This window comes from Amia ocellicauda, chromosome 6 (genome assembly GCF_036373705.1).
Source record: "Amia ocellicauda isolate fAmiCal2 chromosome 6, fAmiCal2.hap1, whole genome shotgun sequence".
Lineage (NCBI taxonomy): Eukaryota > Metazoa > Chordata > Actinopteri > Amiiformes > Amiidae > Amia > Amia ocellicauda.
Genome location: NC_089855.1, coordinates 10,945,873 through 10,963,050, shown reverse-complemented (window position 1 = coordinate 10,963,050; position 17,178 = coordinate 10,945,873). Strand labels below are relative to the sequence as shown.

At 38.9% G+C, this 17,178-nt stretch overlaps 1 protein-coding gene across 3 annotated transcripts in view; it reads right to left on the bottom strand.

Moving 5' to 3' along the window:
- The window catches only part of nme7 (NME/NM23 family member 7), a 68,457-nt gene that overhangs the window by 1,349 nt on the left and 49,930 nt on the right, over nucleotides 1-17,178 (bottom strand). For all 3 annotated transcript variants that reach the window (XM_066706112.1, XM_066706109.1, XM_066706111.1), the window contains one exon: nucleotides 74-181. In XM_066706112.1, coding sequence (XP_066562209.1) covers nucleotides 74-181 — 108 coding nt within the window. The remainder of the gene's footprint in view (nucleotides 1-73; nucleotides 182-17,178) is intronic.

Below are 17,178 nucleotides of genomic sequence, written 5' to 3'. Positions count from 1 at the left end.
TGAGGCAGCCGTGGGCAGAAGCCAACTGTAAGGTCTTATGTTTGTATACATTCATGAAAACACTCGAAATTACCTCCAAAATGCCGTCTTCGGGCAGGTCTGTGCAGTGTACGGCGTTCTGGATTTTGTTTTTGCCAAAGAGCGCACGCAGAGTGTTGGGGCGCAGGTGCCGGGCGATCTCCTGTTCAAAGAAAAAGAAAAATCCCAGCTGTAGCATGCAGACACGGATTCCTATAGCAAACATGGGCTGCTGGCCGTGATGCAACATGATCATTTCACTGCAGTGAGCGTGCAGGTCAAGAGCAGCTTCTGTCTGTAAGACCATTATAACAAGAAACCCATGCCTTTGTGCTTTTCACTGGAATAGTAAGTGTGGACTCAGAGGGCAAGCCATAGGAAAGCCATTATAATCTCAGAGCATGACTGTCTTAACATCAGTCAAGCTCAGGAAAGGAACAGACAGGCAGCGATTATGGACTGGCACATATCAGGCTGCTAAAAATTCTGTGCAGGTCTTCTTGCAGTAAAAGGAAAAAAATGAGGTGAAGAATGCACTAGCTATTGTTACCGCCTGTCGACAGCGAATGCTGGAGAAGGCAGTCTTAACGAGGTTGACTTGGTCCTGTGCACAGTTTACCGCGCCTCATGCTGCAGCCGCGGTGTATCACGATTCTACAGCAGCAGCACGTGACGAGGGAACAAAGCAAGGCGTCACATTTCAACAGTCTACTTCACTGTCACTTTCCAAGAAGCCACAACCGATTTAAACTGGTATAGAAGCACACTCTCACTTGTGTTTGACAGAACTACACATGGACTGTTTACCAAATAACGGAGAGACACAAATTCCAGAAAAGTAACATATTTCCGCTTTGATGTTTCCTTGACGTGAATGCCCTGGTGTGATGTAAACATTTGTCTTGTTCAGGGATTACTATAGGTGTTTAGTTTCAGAATGTAGTGTATTCAGCTGACATTCAGCTCTGATTTATAAACAGGGTGAATTCATACATACAAAAATATATAAAAAAAAATATATATATATTACTTATGGGAGCCTTGCCAAGATAAGCGGTTTCGAAAATGGATAAATGGATGGATATTACAAATGGGACATATGATTATTTGCCAAATTTTAAACAATTTTTTTAGAAAACCATCATGAGAAATTTAAGTTTAATCAAGTTATTGTTTCCATGCCTTCTACTCTCATGCACATGAAGTCAAAAGTTCTGAAACTGACTGTGCCTGACGTACTGATTGACTGGCTGGGAATTAAGGATGTTCTTTATTTATGTGTCAATCGCAAAGGTCACCAATGGGGGATAAAAGCCAGAGGAAAAAGTGCCACCTTATTCAAATATGTCCTCCACAGGTAAAGGATACAGAATTGGTTAGGGTGGCACCTGAAATAAGCACACACAAATATATAAATTAATTAAATTAAACCTTACTAAACAAATAAATAAAATAAAGTTTTGCACAAACATACTATATTCCAAGGGGGTTTCAATCAATTTTAAGAAATGCACTTATATTTAAATAAATAACTAAATCAATAAATCAATAAAAACTAGCAAACAACTCTGTCCACACACTGGCACATAAAGACATTTTAATAATGATCAATTTGGAAGGGGTCTGGAAATTATGAAAAAGCTGCTGGCCGCAGATATAGCACTGTGGAATCCCTGGCCAAGGGCGTCTCTCTGTAATTACATTAGTAACCCACAAATGACCTACAGCCACCGAGCGAGATCTCGTTTTAATGAGCCCTGTGAAGGGCTACAGCTGATCGGCACACAAGAACTGTCAGCTTTTGTTGGCAATAATAGCCTGTGACAGTTATGGAGTTTTAGCGCAGACACCACTGTGCTCGGGGTACACTGCCTGACCTCCACATCTCATTGTGTACGAATCCTGCTAATTACAGACATGGCTACAGGAGTCGTGGACAAGACAACGAGGTGTAGCCTAATGCCTGAGAACTCAAAGAGCATTTAAATATTGGCAAAGGAGATTCATCACCCTAACAGCACAGAAGAGAATGAATGTGGGTTTGAACATCGGCTTGAATCGCTTTTTAAAATGAGGCGTTCTTCTGTAAAGTCAAAAACTTGAAATGACTGAACACCTAACACATAATAACATCTGATAAGCACCAAAACGTTGTTTATTAACACCCATCTTGCTTTTTCAATGACATGTATGAGATGGAAGCTTTTTACTCCAGTCCCACCCCTTTTTCCAATTCCAGGTAAACACCAGCCAGTGTCCCAGTTGCCCAATGTCTCACTACTATTGCTCAACACAAACAGACACATATTAAACCTCAGCTATTTACTATTATTCTTCAATAACTCCACCCCCTCTACTCAGCGGCATTGACAATGTAAATACAGATTGAATGAGCACTGATGTCATCTTGTCAACATGGATGGAAAATAAGAACTCATTACATCACAGCACCTGCTCTACTATAGTCTATAGTTTGTTGACACAACAAAGCAGCACACTGCCTTCATACTGTCCAACTGCCACTTCAGTCACTTTTGCAACACTTCTTACAAGTCGTCACACGTCTTTTTCTACCTTTACATTTGCAATCTGTTTAGCATGAAGTGGTTGTCTGAGTTGACTTTTTGTCCAGCCTTTACAGAACTACACCTGAATTAAATCACCCAGTAATCTTCTCCATTCAAGACTACAAAGATTCAGTTCAATCCGTGTCTGTACGCTAGATCTAGAAGACCAGGACTCATGGTGTCATATCAGGTTTACACAGCTGAGACTCTTTTGAAAACAGAGGTTTTAACACTACTCGAACACAAGCGCAGCACAGATTACACACCCTGAAACGCTGAATAGACTGTACCGAGGTATTGACATACACCAGCAGCACCTGCTCCCTCTAGCTCACACTCCACAGAGTACCTACTGAACAGCTGCCATAGCTACCAAGAGTTTACGATCAATTTTTGCCTTTCACACTGATGCCAAGCGGTTCAGGCTGCATAAACTTCAAATGTTGAAGTGCAGGTCGCCTACATTCATCAAGGGTAGCTTAAATAAATTTCCCACTGAAAAGTACATTTGATGAGGCAGTAGAAGACGACTACTCTCTCTTTCCTCCTCCACAGGATTATATCCCAGAAGTTGATATTGAATCAAACATTGACAATTGGAAACAAATGGAGCTGAATAGCAAAACAATACATTTATGCAACTATTTATTTTTATGAGCCATACAGGAGTGACAAAATACAAGGCAGCAGAGATAAAGATTTGTATATATATATATATATATATATATATATATATATATATATATATATATATATATATATATATATATATAATCAGTGTTAGCCCTGATGTACTCATCCAGAGATTCACAGCTAAATTTACTTTTGTTCACCCTTGACCTTGTATATCCTTTTTTCCACAGCTGTCCAATACAATACATGCCATTAAAGTAAGCTGTTAGTCATAAGAATGTATTTTTCATTTGCTTAATATACCAATGAAAAAAAGCAGCAGTCGGTGACAGTGTGGGAACAGCAAAAGCTTAGGAATTTGGCAAGGTGAGCACTTTTGTGTAGCCAGCTGAACACTGCCAGAAATACTGTGGCAGTGCAATTAGGTCTTGACATTACAAATTAGACAAGTAACCCCTGTAAAATGTCACACTTAAATTAATCTTAGCAGCAGATTTGGAGTGAACTGTGTTCAAGAGGCAGGGATTAATTTGTACTATAAATCTGTCCAAAACCATAGGAGCCTGACACCATAGAAACAAATACAATTCAAATAAATAAATGCAGAGTTTATCTTATGAACCCTTCACATTAATAATCTCCAGCACTGTTGCACACAGCTCTCACCAAACACTATTTGAATTGGGAGGTAGGGATGCCGAGAGCTGGCTCTTCACTGGGATGTTAGATTCCTAGAAGACAGATGCTTTGGAAAATTAAAATTAAACCCAATGAGCATAAAACCATAGAATAGGTCAGGAGTCAGTCATTTTCATACTGTTTCATAAGTCATTTGTACTGTTTGGGGCCTGAGCGTCCTGTAGCTTCCATCTCGCTTTCACTAACTCACCACTGCCAATTACCTTAAGTAACTGGTGCATGGCCGAATGGATGTGCCTCACAGTAGTGTTTTGTTTCTATCCTTGTATCAAGATACATCACAGGACACTGGCTTATCGTGTGACCTGGTGAATAGCACAGAGGGGGACCCATGGTCTCCCAGCAGTGACAGCTGCAGAGGTGGGTGTTGACGGCCTGATGAGGCTGTTTTTGAGAGCAGCGATGGTCGTGTCACTTAGCGAGCATAGCAAACGTACTGCTCTGTATTTAATAGACTGCTGTTTCTAGAGGGTATTTGAAGGGCTGAGCAAAGATTCACAGTAGAGCGAATGGGAGACGTTTGCTGAGCTACAACACTAGCTAAGGTTCACCTAATGGTGATGGGGGCACATCTGGCACATTCTTTGTAAACCAAGTGTTCAAATATTTATATTTTCTTTCTCCTCTTAATATTTACTGGTCATTATTGATTGCACGATTCTCTTAAGGTAAGTGTAGATAAATATATTCATGTCTTGGGTCAACAATAAGTAGTTGTACCACAGTTCTGTCATACGAACATTAATCTCCTGTGCAATAATCCATTTACAGCTAATATCAAATACTAACATCAAAAGCAGAAGTTAAATAGATCTTATTTCCATCATTGTTGACAGGAAACAGCTATTTTCTCAACCATCCTGCTGCTGTTTATTCTCAGGATATTTTACAGTGCCTCATTGTATCCAGTACCAGTGTGACTTTCCACACCTGGCTGGAAGTCATTAATTAAACTTTTACATAGTAGGTTTTAATTTTATTCTGTTGCTGTTGTTTATGAAGTTGATTCTTCCGATTACATTTAGGCAAATTATAAGGAGTATCGTATGTTTCCATATTCCTTTTTAATTTTAAATATATTGCTGTAATTTTTGCATACTCTTTCTATTTTTCTTTCAGAGGCAATGATATCTTATTTAACGTTTAATTAAATCTTGCATTTTAATGAGTCCATTCCTCACCTCCTCCAGTTAATCTCTGTTTGTGAATTTGTTTGCTTTCCTTAAGAGGCCAGATAAAGCCCTATGAGAGGCATACAGTCTGTAAATATAACCCACAGATTAGTCGAGTCATGAGCCAACTGCACGTAGTTTTTCGATTCAACAGGTTTGTATTAACCTTAACGGCAGTGTGTACTTTAAAATGAAACTTAAATAAATATATTTGAAAATACATTTGATCGCACAAAGTTAATTCTTTGTATTTGGAAATCATGGGCCAGGTTTGAAAGAATATTAAAAAACAGATAGACATATCCATGACTCCCAGCAATGATGCATGACTTTTTAGAGTTCCTAGTGCAACATCAAATATGGGGAAGCCTTATTTCATATTTATTGTACTAGGAACATTATGTTTATTTTCACACAAAGGCCTCAAAGAAAAAAAGCAATCAAGGTGCCCAAGGGAGCTGTAGCTAAGGTTGTGATCATTGATTGGCTCTCACACCACATGACCTGTAGCTAAACGAAGGCTGTGAGCATTGATTGGCTCACACACCACATGACAAATTGTGCAAATACCAGAACCTCCATGTCCTATCAGACATAGATAGGAGGTTCCGGTAACTTTTACAATTTTGTACCTAATTAACAACAACTCAAGATAAAAGATAAGGTATGGAATTTAAGAGATTAAATAAGTAAACATATTCAAGGAAGAATCTGTTTAACATAACAAGTATATAAAGACTTAAAACCATAACAATTGTTATATAAATAACAACAACTATCAAGATGACTGTTATCTGTTTGTTGGAATTCATATATTTCAGGACACACATTGGTCTCCATGCACCAATGGAAGATCTCAATGTTCCCATGCTTCATACCATTGTGATACAAGGTTTGTGTGCCTTAAGATGGCATCTTTAGAGTACAATGTTTTCTGTAGCGGCTTCTATAAAACAGTAAACTGGAAAACACACACAAAACCCTTTCAAAATCATTACTGGCATTCATTGAGGTGTTTGACAAATCAATTAATTGAGCTAAAGAATCTTTAAAACTATTAACTAACTATTACATATGAAAACACTTTCCATCATAACCATCTAAATTCTTATAGCTGATGCAATAAAAACAACAAAGTAAAACATCAGTGTTATCTACAAGCATCAGTACTCAAAGGAAACATTGAAAAAAAGCATATTTAAAATTCAGATTGTGTATACCTTTTGACTTATTAAAGTCCATTAAAGTAAACCCCCTTTGTATTTATATACAAATTATATTGTATATAATTTTCAAATGAAAAATAAGCTTTTATTTATTTCCCATCATCCTCACTTCTGCACATTATCATTCTTCTTCTAACTTGTCTTAAAACAAATATGTTCTGAAGATCCAAATTCTTAAAATAAGTGCTTATGTTTACAGAAACTCTGTCCAGATAAGTTTTTCCCATCCCTCCTAAAATGGAAACATTCAGAAAATGTTCCAACTAGCAGACATCTAAAACTTCTGAACACTAGACAGAGTGCTTTTAAACGTTTTGATGAAGTAAAATGAAAAGTGTTATGTATGCAGGATTAAACTGTATTGAATTAAAGTAATAGAACATTCATTCATCTCATCCCTCAAAATCAGTAATCCCCAGCAAACCGTCTTCTACTGACAAATAATAAAGCTGCAGCTGTGTTTGAAAGGTGTCGGAAAGAGTGAATATATATTGGGTTCTCTCTGACTTTTGGAGTGCACCATTTAAAACAATTAGTTCATTATACTGCTGTAAAAACTAAAGATCATTATCTTCTGTATATTACAGTATGTAATTAGTATCTGTACAACAGTATTATTTGCATACATATTATTATATATATATATATATATATATAATGTGAATGATTTTTAATTTTGATGATTTTCCTTATACATACTTATTATAAAGTAATTGTACATGTACAGTGAGGGAAAAAATTATTTGATCCCCTGATGATTTTGTACATTTGCCCACTGACAAAGAAATGATCAGTCTATAATTTTAATGGTAGGTGTATTTTAACAGTGAGAGACAGAATAACAGCAAAAAAATCCAGAAAAACGCATTTCAAAAAAGTTATAAATTGATTTGCATGTTAATGAGGGAAATAAGTATTTGATCCCCTATCAATCAGCAAGATTTCTGGCTCCCAGGTGTCTTTTATACAGGTAACGAGCTGAGATTAGGAGCACTCTCTTAAAGGGAGTGCTCCTAATCTCAGCTCGTTACCTGTATAAAAGACACCTGTCCACAGAAGCAATCAATCAATCAGATTCCAAACTCTCCATCATGGCCAAGACCAAAGAGCTGTCCAAGGATGTCAGGGACAAGATTGTAGACCTACACAAGGCTGGAATGGGCTACAAGACCATCGCCAAGCAGCTTGGTGAGAAGGTGACAACCGTTGGTGCGATTATTCGCAAATGGAAGAAACACAAAATAACTGTCAGTCTCCCTCGGTCTGGGGCTCCATGCAAGATCTCACCTGATCATGAGTTTCAATGATCATGAGAACGGTGAGGAATCAGCCCAGAACTACACGGGAGGATCTTGTTAATGCTCTCAAGGCAGCTGGGACCATAGTCACCAAGAAAACAATTGGTAACACACTACGCCGTGAAGGACTGAAATCCTGCAGCGCCCGCAAGGTCCCCCTGCTCAAGAAAGCACATGTACAGGCCCGTCTGAAGTTTGCCAATGAACATCTGAATGATTCAGAGGAGAACTGGGTGAAAGTGTTGTGGTCAGATGAGACCAAAATCAAGCTCTTTGGCATCAACTCAACTCGCCGTGTTTGGAGGAGGAGGAATGACCCCAAGAACACCATCCCCACCGTCAAACATGCAGGTGGAAACATTATGCTTTGGGGGTGTTTTTCTGCTAAGGGGACAGGACAACTGCACCGCATCAAAGGGACGATGGACGGGGCCATGTACCGTCAAATCTTGGGTGAGAACCTCCTTCCCTCAGCCAGGGCATTGAAAATGGGTCGTGGATGGGTATTCCAGCATGACAATGACCCAAAACACACAGCCAAGGCAACAAAGGAGTGGCTCAAGAAGAAGCACATTAAGGCCTTGGAGTGGCCTAGCCAGTCTCCAGACCTTAATCCCATAGAAAATCTGTGGAGGGAGCCACCCCTAAAAAGCAGCCCCTTTATTGAGACTGGTTATCAATTAAGACACAAAACAAACCACAGAACAACAAAGCTCCTTCAGATAAATGAGTTAAATCTCCTTGACGAAATTGAGAAATGTACTACAACTCTTTTTAAGGTGTTAATCTTGAGCACGAGTTAAGAGAAACAGTAATAAGATTTCCCAAGACTATTTGGAAAAGTAATGAGATTATTTTTGGGAAATAGTTTAATATAATCAGGCTTCAGAAATCCGCACACCAAAAGAGCTGTGCTCAAAAAGAAATGTAAATGAGTGTACATCTGTTAAAATGGTTATTCAAGGTATACTTCAGCTCAGAGAATAATGCCTTCTGCTTTACACTTGTTACGATACAGGTGTCAATTATGAGTAATCTTAATATACTTCCATATATATGAAAGTAGTGTTTGTTATGCCAATCTGCTCTTGTAAGAAATATGTGTGAGAAATTGAGAAATTCAATGTGTAAATGAGGTTTCTCAGGGAATTTAAAATTTAAATTACAGTACTCCAGCAAAATTTTCCACTGAATTGATCAGCATGATAATCAAAGAGAATTATTTTGATCAGCTTTGTACTGCATGCAAGACTTTAAATAATTCAACCAATATCGAAAAGACTTATTGAGGAACGATAGGGATAGGCAACCCTGGTTATCTGAAAAAGGAAGCACTGCCCAAGGTGGGGGGGTTTCTGCGCACTGCCGTGTGAACCTGATAGAAAAACGTCAGTATCAAAGCTGCCATTGGCCCCTGCGCTCGTCACTCAGAACAGGTCCCTTCCCACTTCCTGTTCTATAAAACGTGACGTCTGCGCAGGTTCATCCTGTTTTGCTGGGAGCCACGACTCCCACGCGATCTTGCAACCCTTGGGCGGCGCTTCCTTTTTCAGATAACCGGGGTTGCATACGCAGTCGGAAGCACCGCCCAAGGGGGAGGGGTTATTGTATAACCAAGCTGTCGCAAGGGAGGAGGCAGCGAGCTGATAAGGGAGCCTGCCCCGAGGTGTACTGCTAGGAGACCTCGGCAACACAACTCCAGACAGTAATCTCAGGGGCCTTGTAGGGCCACACCTGAGCCACCCAGGAGCGAGGACCGCAGTCACGCTACAGTCACAACTGTCTAGAATCAGCATATACAAAGTTGGGCTACAGAGGTTAACTCTTACACCCTCCGCTTACAATAGCTCTACTAATGCAACTAGGAGCGAGGCCGTAATCTACTTGCACAATATCTGGCGCAGGCAATCAAGTAACTTGTGCGGCCTCCGCGCATTATCATGGCAGTGGCCCCTGATCCAATAGGAGTGGGTCCACAGACCCACTGAAACCAACATAAGACACAGCTGGCTAGTCAACGGAGTAGCCGAGCTGAAAACAACAATATATATACAGTAGGGGGAAAAAGTATTTGATCCCCTGCTGATTTTGTACGTTTGCCCACTGACAAAGAAATGATCAGTCTATAATTTTAATGGTAGGTGTATATATATATATATATATATACATATACATATATATATATATATATATATATATATATATATATATATATATATACATATACATATACATATATATATACATATATATATATATATATACACATATACATATATACATATATATATATATATATATATATATATATATACATACATACATACATACATTATTTCATAATAAAAGAACATCTTTGCTGATTCCCTTGCCCTGCCAGTAGGACAACCCCTTAACCCAATGAATCCCAGTGAATGAAGTAATGAGCTTTTTAAAACAGAGGGATTTACCAACAGATGTGAAGACGTTTCTGATCTTGTAAAAAACAGGAGGCTAAGGTTTCCCCACTTGGCTATAATTGGTTAGTGATTTTCAAGGTAAACAGCAAATTTCATCATAGAAGCATCCTCTAAGATGACATTTATAATTAATGACGTTCGTTAACAGGTGCCATGCCTTGGCAGTGTAGTTCTAGGGTGATTGATCTCGATTCTATTTTTGAAAATAAACATTAACTCTGCCAGAAAAGTAACAGACGTTAATTCTGTTAATCTACATTTGCTTGGCACTTCCTTTGGAAAACTGAACTCAAATCATTAAGAGGGTGACGGGGTTGACTAATCGATAGTTTAAGTCTGAAATTAGGCTAGATTCAAAGGAGCAATAATACCAAGATCAAAGGCAGTGATGGGATTGGAGCTGAATTTGAGGAGAGGGAGGGTGATGGGTTTGGTGAGCAGAAGAAAGATTAAACAAAATTTATTTTGCTGAGAATCTCTCTCTTAGCCCAGTTCAATGTAGCAAAAATGGCAACAAATTGTTCACCTCAAAGTGAACATTTATCAGTACATTCCTGTGTAATATATACTGATGTACAGTGAGGGAAAAAAGTATTTGATCCCCTGCTGATTTTATACGTTTGCCCACTGACAAAGAAATGATCAGTCTATAATTTTAATGGTAGGTGTATTTTAACAGTGAGAGACAGAATAACAGCAAAAAAATCCAGAAAAATGCATTTCAAAAAAGTTATAAATTGATTTGCATGTTAATGAGGGAAGTAAGTATTTGATACCCTATCAATCAGCACGATTCTGGCTCCCAGGTGTCTTTTATACAGGTAACGAGCTGAGATTAGGAGCACTCTCTTAAAGGGAGTGCTCCTAATCTCAGCTCGTTACCTGTATAAAAGACACCTGTCCACAGAAGCAATCAATCAATCAGATTCCAAACTCTCCACCATGGCCAAGACCAAAGAGCTGTCCAAGGATGTCAGGGACAAGATTGTAGACCTACACAAGGCTGGAATGGGCTACAAGACCATCGCCAAGCAGCTTGGTGAGAAGGTGACAACCGTTGGTGCGATTATTCACAAACGGAAGAAACACAAAATAACTGTCAGTCTCCCTCGGTCTGGGGCTCCATGCAAGATCTAACCTCGTGGAGTTTCAATGATCATGAGAACGGTGAGGAATCAGCCCAGAACTACATGGGAGGATCTTGTTAATGATCTCAAGGCAGCTGGGACCATAGTCACCAAGATAACAATTGGTAACACACTACGCCATGAAGGACTGAAATCCTGCAGCGCCCGCAAGGTCCCCCTGCTCAAGAAAGCACATGTACAGGCCCGCCTGAAGTTTGCCAATGAACATCTGAATGATTCAGAGGAGAACTGGGTGAAAGTGTTGTGGTCAGATGAGACCAAAATCAAGCTCTTTGGCATCGACTCAACTCGCCGTGTTTGGAGGAGGAGGAATGACCCCAAGAACACCATCCCCACCGTCAAACATGGAGGTGGAAACATTATGCTTTGGGGGTGTTTTTCTGCTAAGGGGACAGGACAACTGCACCGCATCAAAGGGACGATGGACGGGGCCATGTACCGTCAAATCTTGGGTGAGAACCTCCTTCCCTCAGCCAGGGCATTGAAAATGAGTCGTGGATGGGTATTCCAGCATGACAATGACCCAAAACACACAGCCAAGGCAACAAAGGAGTGGCTCAAGAAGAAGCACATTAAGGTCCTGGAGTGGCCTAGGCAGTCTCCAGACCTTAATCCTATAGAAAATCTGTGGAGGGAGCTGAAGGTTCGAGTTGCCAAACGTCAGCCTCGAAACCTTAATGACTTGGAGAGGATCTGCAAAGAGGAGTGGGACAAAATCCCTCCTGAGATGTGTGCAAACCTGGTGGCCAACTACAAGAAACGTCTGACCTCTGTGATTGCCAACAAGGGTTTTGCCACCAAGTACTAAGTTGAAGGGGTCAAATACTTATTTCCCTCATTAACATTCAAATCAATTTATAACTCTTTTGAAATGCATTTTTCTGGATTTTTTTGTTGTTATTCTGTCTCTCACTGTTAAAATACACCTACCATTAAAATTATAGACTGATCATTTCTTTGTCAGTGGGCAAACATACAAAATCAGCAGGGGATCAAATACTTATTTTCCCCCACTGTACATAACAGAGGGCTGCTGTTTTGTTCTTCTCAAACTGATATAAGTGTTATTCAAGTGGAGTGAAAACTATATGAAATAAACACTGCAAAAAGGCTTTATGTTGAAATGCAATACGAATACAACAGATTACTTATTATAGTTGTTTTATTAAAAAGCTAGTTCGTTATGTAAATAAATAAATTCAGCAGAAGGATATCTCCCTGATCCTTTGGCCACCCACATTGAATCCTAAGTCTTTAGTCCTAAGTCACTGAATCACATTTAACTGTTTTCTTTCAATATTCATAAATCCCCAAAATGTTCACGGCTATCTTAAACTTGCAATTTCGCATATTAAATTAAACAGAGTGTTCCAAAAAACATAAAAAAATGGTTTGGACTTCTACCAAGAAAAATAGACACAGAATTGCTTCCAGATTTGTGTTAAAAAGGTGATAAAAAAAGTGAATTGGGTTCTGCCGTATCAAATTAAGACTTAAGGATCATTAATATTCTCATTATCAAGCTTGCAATCAACCCAGTAACAGTAAATAATAATAATTATTATCATCATAATCTCTGACCACCACCTTGCACCTCCTAAAAATGAACCTAGTCAAACTGCACCTTAAGTCAATGTATACCATATAAACAAAAAGACTGGGACAAGCTGCCCTCTGCCAGTAATGCATGTCTTTGAGCAGTACTCCAAAGGTAAAGGAAGGCAGTCTGCAACCAGTTATAGCCAGTTCTGACCATGAAAAGTAAAAAAAAATGTGCCACTATATTGTATGTTCAACAGTCTAAGATTGCTGAAAACTTTATGGTTCCCAAAGTCCACTGCAGGGAACATCAAATGGAAGACCGCGGGACCGGCCAAATATTACAGACCGGATCGTAGCAGCGATTCTATACTTCACAAACCCAGATCTGAAACATTACGACAGAGGAGTGGGAGAGTTTAGACCAGTCGGAACATTCTGAGAACACTGGATGACAGTTATGCAGTGGCAACTTCATGGTCCATGATTTACACAAGTCAGCATGTGTTAAATAATAATTAGTATGGAGAACAATGAGGCAAGTCTTGGTCTCCATGCTGCAAGGAGGACTTTGTAACACTAAATGCCCTCACATGAGCAATGATTCTATTTCTTCTGAGCTACAGAGCATGACGCACACAGATATGTTTCGGAGAACTGGACCATTTGTCCTTCGATTAAACAGGACTTCTGACATGTATTGCAGTTCTTCACGCTGAGATTAATGGGTGAATTCATTACATGAGCAAACTAAAAGCTCTAAACACATTGCCAAAACACACAACTTCTCTGAAAGAAAAAAAAAAAACATTTAATCAAGTTGATAATCATGTAATCATTAATATTTACTTATGAGGAGAATATGAGGATAATACAGAATACCTATTTTTACTTTGGTCCCAGGCTGGGTTTACTTAGAGCTCTGTAAATCAAATAGGGAAATTCATACTACCCACAATCTGCTGAAAGGGACCTGTGTAAACATCCAGCAGTATATGAAATATTTGTAGATGGAGATAATGTAAATAATTAGTTCATTGCTTTTGCCTTTTTACCTTCATCAAGAAGTAAAATTGAAATACCAGATATATTCCTAAACGCAGTGTGATTTTAAATACAACACATCTTTTGCTAATCGTGATGTATGAATAGTATTCAAAATTGCACAAAACATTGTCATGTGTCTTTGTCAGTTTAATATGTCTGACCCTTTTCATTATGTTAGCCTCTTTGTTGATTCTTTGTGTGAATCAAAATCATTCAGCTCTAATTTTTAATGTGTAAGTAATTGTTAAGTGTACATTTCCCCAATTACTTTAAATATATTTATTGCAGCCACTGTAAAATGAACTTCCCAAATCAGATAGAATGACATAAAAATGTAAGTCACATACAGTACATATACCACTAAATAATGTTGCACCATTACATATTTAAAGAGCTTGGCAAGAGACATTTTGAATTTGATCTGTTGGCCTGTGATGTCATTTGGTAGTGAATTGAGGCCTATTTTGGATATTCAGTTCTTTGACATATTTTGAATTAACATGATCTTACTGCTAACCTTTTGTATGTTGACTTAGCAGATAGGGCCTACTAAATGAAGGCCAGCATTAAATTAAAAACTTGACAGACAGCCATTAGCAATTATAATCCTGGGACATGACGGCAGATACTATTTTTTCCGGCAGTGATCAAGAGACCTTTGCTGCAGACTTTAAAAAATGTCACACTTGAGAGCACAGCTTCTGCGCGTTACGCAAACACTTGGGGATGTATAATGCTATATGCAGTTAGGTCCATAAATATTTGGACATTGACAAAATTGTCACATTTTGGCTCTATACACCACCACAATGGATTTCAATGGAAACAATCAAGAAGTGTAGACTTTCATCTTTAAATTGAGGGTAGTTACATCCAAATTGGGTGAACGGTGTAGGAATTACACACATTTCTATATGTGGTCCCCCCACTTTTAGGGCCTCAAAAGTATTTGGACAAAATAACATAATCATGAATTAAATTGTGAGTTTGTACTTGGTTGCAAATCCTTTGCAGTCAATGACTGCCTGAAGTCTGGAACCCATAGACATCACCAGATGCTGGGTTTCTTCCCTGGTGATGCTCTGCCAGGCCTGCACTGCAGCTGTCTTTAGTTCCTGCTTGTTCTTTGGGCGTTTTGCCTTCAGTTTTGCCTTCAGCAAGTGAAATGCTGCTCAATTGGATTCAGGTCAGGTGATTGACTTGGCCATTGCAGAACATTCCACTTCTTCCCTTAAAAAAGTATTGGGTTGCTTTCACAGTATGCTTCAGGTCATTGTCCATCTGCACTGTGAAGCACTGTCCAATGAGTTTTGAAGCATTTGGCTGAATCTGAGCCGATAATATTGCCCTAAACACTTAAGAATTCATCCTGCTGCTTTTGTCAGCAGTCACACCATCAATAAATACAAAGGAACCAGTTCCCTTGGCAGCCATACATGCCCATGCCATAACATGCTTCACAGATTAGGTGGTATGCTTTGTATCGTGAGCAGTTCCTTCTCTTCTCCATACTCTTCTCTTCCCATCATTCTGTTACAAGTTGATCTTTGTCTCATCTGTCCATAGGATGTTGTTCCAGAACTGTACAGGGTTCTTCAGATGTTTTTTTGGCAAACTATAATCTGGTCTTCCGGTTTCCTGTTTCCATCTTGTGGTAAACCCTCTGCATTTACTCTGGTGAAGTTTTCTCTTGATTGTTGACTTTGACACAGATACACCTACCTCCTGGAGGGTGTTCTTGATCTGGCCAACTGTTGTGAAGGGGTTTTTCTTCACCAGGGAAAGAATTCTTCCATCATCCACCACAGTTGTTTTCCATGGTCTTCCAGGCCTTTTGGTTTTCCTTAGCTCACCAGTGTGTTCTTTTTTTTTTTTTTTTAAGAATGTACCAAATAGTTGATTTGGCCACACCTAATGTTTTTGCTCTCTCTCTGATTGTTTTGTTTTGATTTCTAAGGCAAAACTGAAGGCAAAATGCCCTGAGAACAAACAGGAACTCAAGACAGCTGCAGTACAGGCCTGGCAGAGCATCACCAGGGAAGAAACACAGGATCCAGTGATTTGCAACCAAGTATTGAAACTCACAATTTAATTCATAATTATGGTAAATTTGTCCACATACTTTTGAGGCCACATATAGAAATGTGTGTAATTCCTACACCGTTCACCCAATTTTGATGTAACTACCCTCAAATTAAAGATGAAAGTCTACACTTTGATTGTTTCCTTTCAAATTCATTGTGTTGGCGTATAGAGCCAAAAAGATTACAATTGTGTCACTGTCCAAATATTTATGGACCTAACTGTATGTATTAGGCCCTCTAATTGCCCTGTTCACAGCAAGTACATAAGTAATCAGGAGCTGGATATTTTTTAGAAACTATACTCTGTAATAATCACAGAAACCATTCCTTTTCTTTTTTTAAAAGCAGGTAGTCACATCTGGTCGGGTTGCTCCAAGGGCAGTAGTGGCACATTACACTTCATAATAAATCCCGACTGCTGCCAGCACTGTGATAAAGCAATCCCAGTGCACCTTGGAGAGAGGCCAGGTCAAGGTCTTATATGCTGAAGGCAAGTACTCCCTTTCTGCCTCTGTGAATTCTTCCAAAAGTGTTTAAAGGTCTCTTTGAGGGATATATGTTCTTTAACAGTAACTCCCAGCATACTGACAATTCCTTCAGCAAATTTCAGGCAATCAGTTTGGACATTAACACCATTATCAACAGCCCTGAAACTGTCAGGATAGACACAACTGATGTAGGAACATCTCACACAAAGCCCATCTGATGATCTTATCGGTCAGAAATGACAACAACAGCAGAATGCGTTTTATTTCACATACACAACTCTCAAAAGCAATCTATCTTAGTATATTCCAGTTATTTAAACATATTGCTGGACCCCCTGTTCATATTAATAATTCATATCTCAGTAATATGCCAATCTACGATTTTCTGTTAGGCTTCAATTAAAATAAATACATACTGACATCAATAAATAAATAAATAATGACAGTTTCCTTGGTGACTGGAGGAAAGCCACAGCTGCTGTGTGAAGATGAGGTGTGAAATGACTGGATAACCATAAGACTCTGCCCTCTGTCTGTAAACTTGGTCTGAACATGGAAAGCCGTAAACAAAGTTTTTAAGATCTTATTTTTTGGAGCACAATATAATTGGAGATATCGTATTAGACTAAGATTATAGCAGAATCAAATGAAATATAATTACACTCACTGAGCATGTTAACTAAAATATCCTGAGTGTCAGTTATAATTAATGTTTTCAGACTTTCATTACATTAGCTCCTGTTACCCCATCAAGCTGACTTTCAAGAGCTCAGCTGATCATGTTTTGCATGTGTGTAAAC